The sequence below is a fragment of the Odontomachus brunneus genome, unplaced genomic scaffold (assembly GCF_010583005.1).
Source record: "Odontomachus brunneus isolate Ranch 3 - 2012 unplaced genomic scaffold, Obru_v1 Obru_scaffold_154, whole genome shotgun sequence".
Lineage (NCBI taxonomy): Eukaryota > Metazoa > Arthropoda > Insecta > Hymenoptera > Formicidae > Odontomachus > Odontomachus brunneus.
The window spans coordinates 184,906-187,776 of NW_022639604.1; the positions used below are offsets into that span (position 1 = coordinate 184,906).

A 2,871-nucleotide genomic window follows, 5' to 3' on the forward strand; every position below is an offset into this window, starting at 1 on the left:
GTTTTTCGATAAAAAAGCATTAATATTTAAAACAGGATAAAACAGGTTAATATTTAAAATAATATTTCAAAATCTTTTTGAAGTTTTGATTATTGAGTAAGTTGTTTTAAACCGTTTCTTGTTCAGATAAATCATAATAATATTTCGTTAAAAGTTGAGAATCAGTGGTGTAATCACTGATGCACTAATATTTATTATATCAATATTTGTCGCATATCTGATGTTGATCCACCATTTCAATGTTTGTGAATAAATATATTAGTTACAATATTCTGTAACATATAATATACTATGTTACAATACACTATGCAAATCTTAAAAATACATAATTAGATCCATTTAGATAACCGTCTGTAGCTTCATTTTCAACGTTAAGTAATCCCTACCGTTGGCAAAACAATAGAAAACTGAAGGCTTCGGATAAAAAGAAATTTTTATTTAATGGATTAATTCATTTAAAATGATCATTAAAATATATTACAAAAATATTACTAGTTTATATAATATTATTAATTTTCACTGGAAATTATCACAAATTTACTAATATGTGTCTTGATAAATTTTGTAGTATATTTTCAATCTTTCAACGAGATTTTAATAAGGAATGTATCATATTGTTTCCCTACACTACCGAATATCACTATTTTGTGTCATACGAATATTTACAATATATTGTCAACAACTTTTTCGATATAAACATATTGTATCCGTTATAATGTCCCGTGTACTATTATTGTTTAAATATCTATATCTAATCCATATAAATATTTCTGTGACACTAGCTGAGTTGTCCAGTTTCGCGCATTACTCTGAAGTAAATATCACAAACAGTATTCATATAAATAATAATTAATAATACTTATAACGATGAACAACAGAAAAGTAATAATTTTTGCTGGGCCATACACAGAAGACAAATACAACCAATTTTTCAATCCAAACGTTTGTCATGTTTGCAAAAATCCCAGCAGATACTTGATAACGTGTAATCTCTGTAATTTGATATCTTACTGTTCAGAGGAGCATAAGGAGATACACAGAATCTTGCACTCGGAATTCTGCATAGCTGTGGCAAGGATAATAACAGAAAAATCTTTCTCGGATACGTATCCTAGCTTGGAACATTGGATAGCATCACGGGACGATATTTTACAACGAATACAGCCTAATTTGTCACGTTACGTATACCAATACGAAAAAGAGATGATATTATGTGCAAAGACGTGTTATGTATGTTACCGACAGATAAACGTAAGTCCTTGCAACATTTGCTATTCAGCCAATTTTTGTAATGATCACCAAATACTATGTAGTGTATGGAAAGGACATGGGAAAGAGTGCGTTGAGCTGTTGGTATTACTGAACATGAATATAAGTGATATTATCAACGACAAAATAGAGACATGGATTAATCAAAATAGGAAATTCTCCAAATTCCCTTATAGTAAAGATTTTCATGACAATATTACATTTATTAATAGCTATGTACTCAGTAGAGATCCATATACTCATCGTAAGATGTTAGATGATCCTAATTCAACTCTTGCCTGGACATTCGAGCAATATGTATATTCTGATGCTATATCCAATCCGCTAACATTATTCTACGCGTTGAAAGAATCAAATATATTATATGATACAATGAAGACAGATAAATACATTGTTCATCTTATAGACGCAAACAGAAAAGATGTAATATCTTTGCAAACTTGGCATATTTTCTTACATTTCTCTAGAAGAATAAAGGAATTGCATATTGTACTTATAAAATCGCCAATTTTCGAATCGCGCGATCTAGGGTCTGTTTGTTCAACGTGCCGTACATATGGACAGAAACTTTATGTTAAAAATGTATCAGAAACGTACTACACGTATGTACGCTCAGAGTCATATGAGCCACCAAATGTGATTATACTTCAAACACGAATTAGTTCCATGGGAACATGGCTTGGATCTATAACAGCAATAATAGCCCAGAGGCGCCCATTACTTTTAACCGCTGACACGGAAATGACAGTGAAAGGAAATATAAATAAAATAGAAGAGGTAACAGGCGAAACTAAAAAACGCTTGTACAGAAAAAATAAATTCCGCGGGTGTAGGCCATATAGAAACTATGTAACTGGAGGATGTTGTTACCGAAATGCGTATTTTATTATGTATTTTTGAATTTAAATTACATGACCGACCCAGTCAAATGTTGAAGGTAATATATTATTTGATGCTATCTTCATTTTGATATAGTTGATGATACACAATTTTTAATAATATTCGAAAATATATAAGAAATTTTTTACTGGGGTATATATTCAAGCGTAAACAGTATTTTGTTTCTCATATTTTCAAAATATACAATAGCATTATTGTCTTACTATTATTGTTTATACATCTATATATAACTCGCAAACAAGTTTCTGTTATATTCTGTGAGTTACCGAGCTTTGCGCGTTATATCGAAATAAATGTTGCTAATAACATACTCATGAACGTCATTACTAAGCCATGTCGCGACGAGTATAGGCGAAATAATAACTCTTGATAATCCATACACAGAATATAAATATAATCAGTTTTTCCATCCAAACGTTTGTCATGTTTGCAAACTGCCCAGCACAAATTTGATAACTTTGTTTTCAATGATTTCTTTTTGTTACAAGAAGCATGAAAAGATACATGGAAGCTCACCCCTGGAACTCTGCAGCGACCTAGCAAGTATCATACTTGACAAATCGAATTGGAATATACATCATATTTGGGAAGAATAGAGAGAAGCACGGAAGGAAATTTTAATAATTTAAATCTGTCAGGTATACATCCGTACGTAATAGATGTGACATTATGCGCAAAATAGTATTATAAGGGTCGCCGATG

At 30.9% G+C, this 2,871-nt stretch overlaps 1 protein-coding gene across 2 annotated transcripts; it reads left to right on the forward strand.

Moving 5' to 3' along the window:
* Window positions 1-804: 804 nt before the first annotated feature.
* Window positions 805-2,864, forward strand: LOC116850727. 2 transcript variants are annotated; one of them, XM_032829338.1, is made up of 2 exons: window positions 805-2,206; window positions 2,658-2,864. In XM_032829338.1, the coding sequence occupies exon 1, from the start codon at window positions 868-870 to the stop codon at window positions 2,167-2,169; it is 1,302 nt and encodes a 433-aa protein (XP_032685229.1). In that variant the 5' UTR covers window positions 805-867; the 3' UTR covers window positions 2,170-2,206; window positions 2,658-2,864. The 2 variants fall into 2 exon arrangements, with proteins under 2 accessions (XP_032685229.1, XP_032685230.1); XM_032829339.1 differs by having other exon boundaries at window positions 2,661-2,864.
* Window positions 2,865-2,871: the final 7 nt, after the last annotated feature.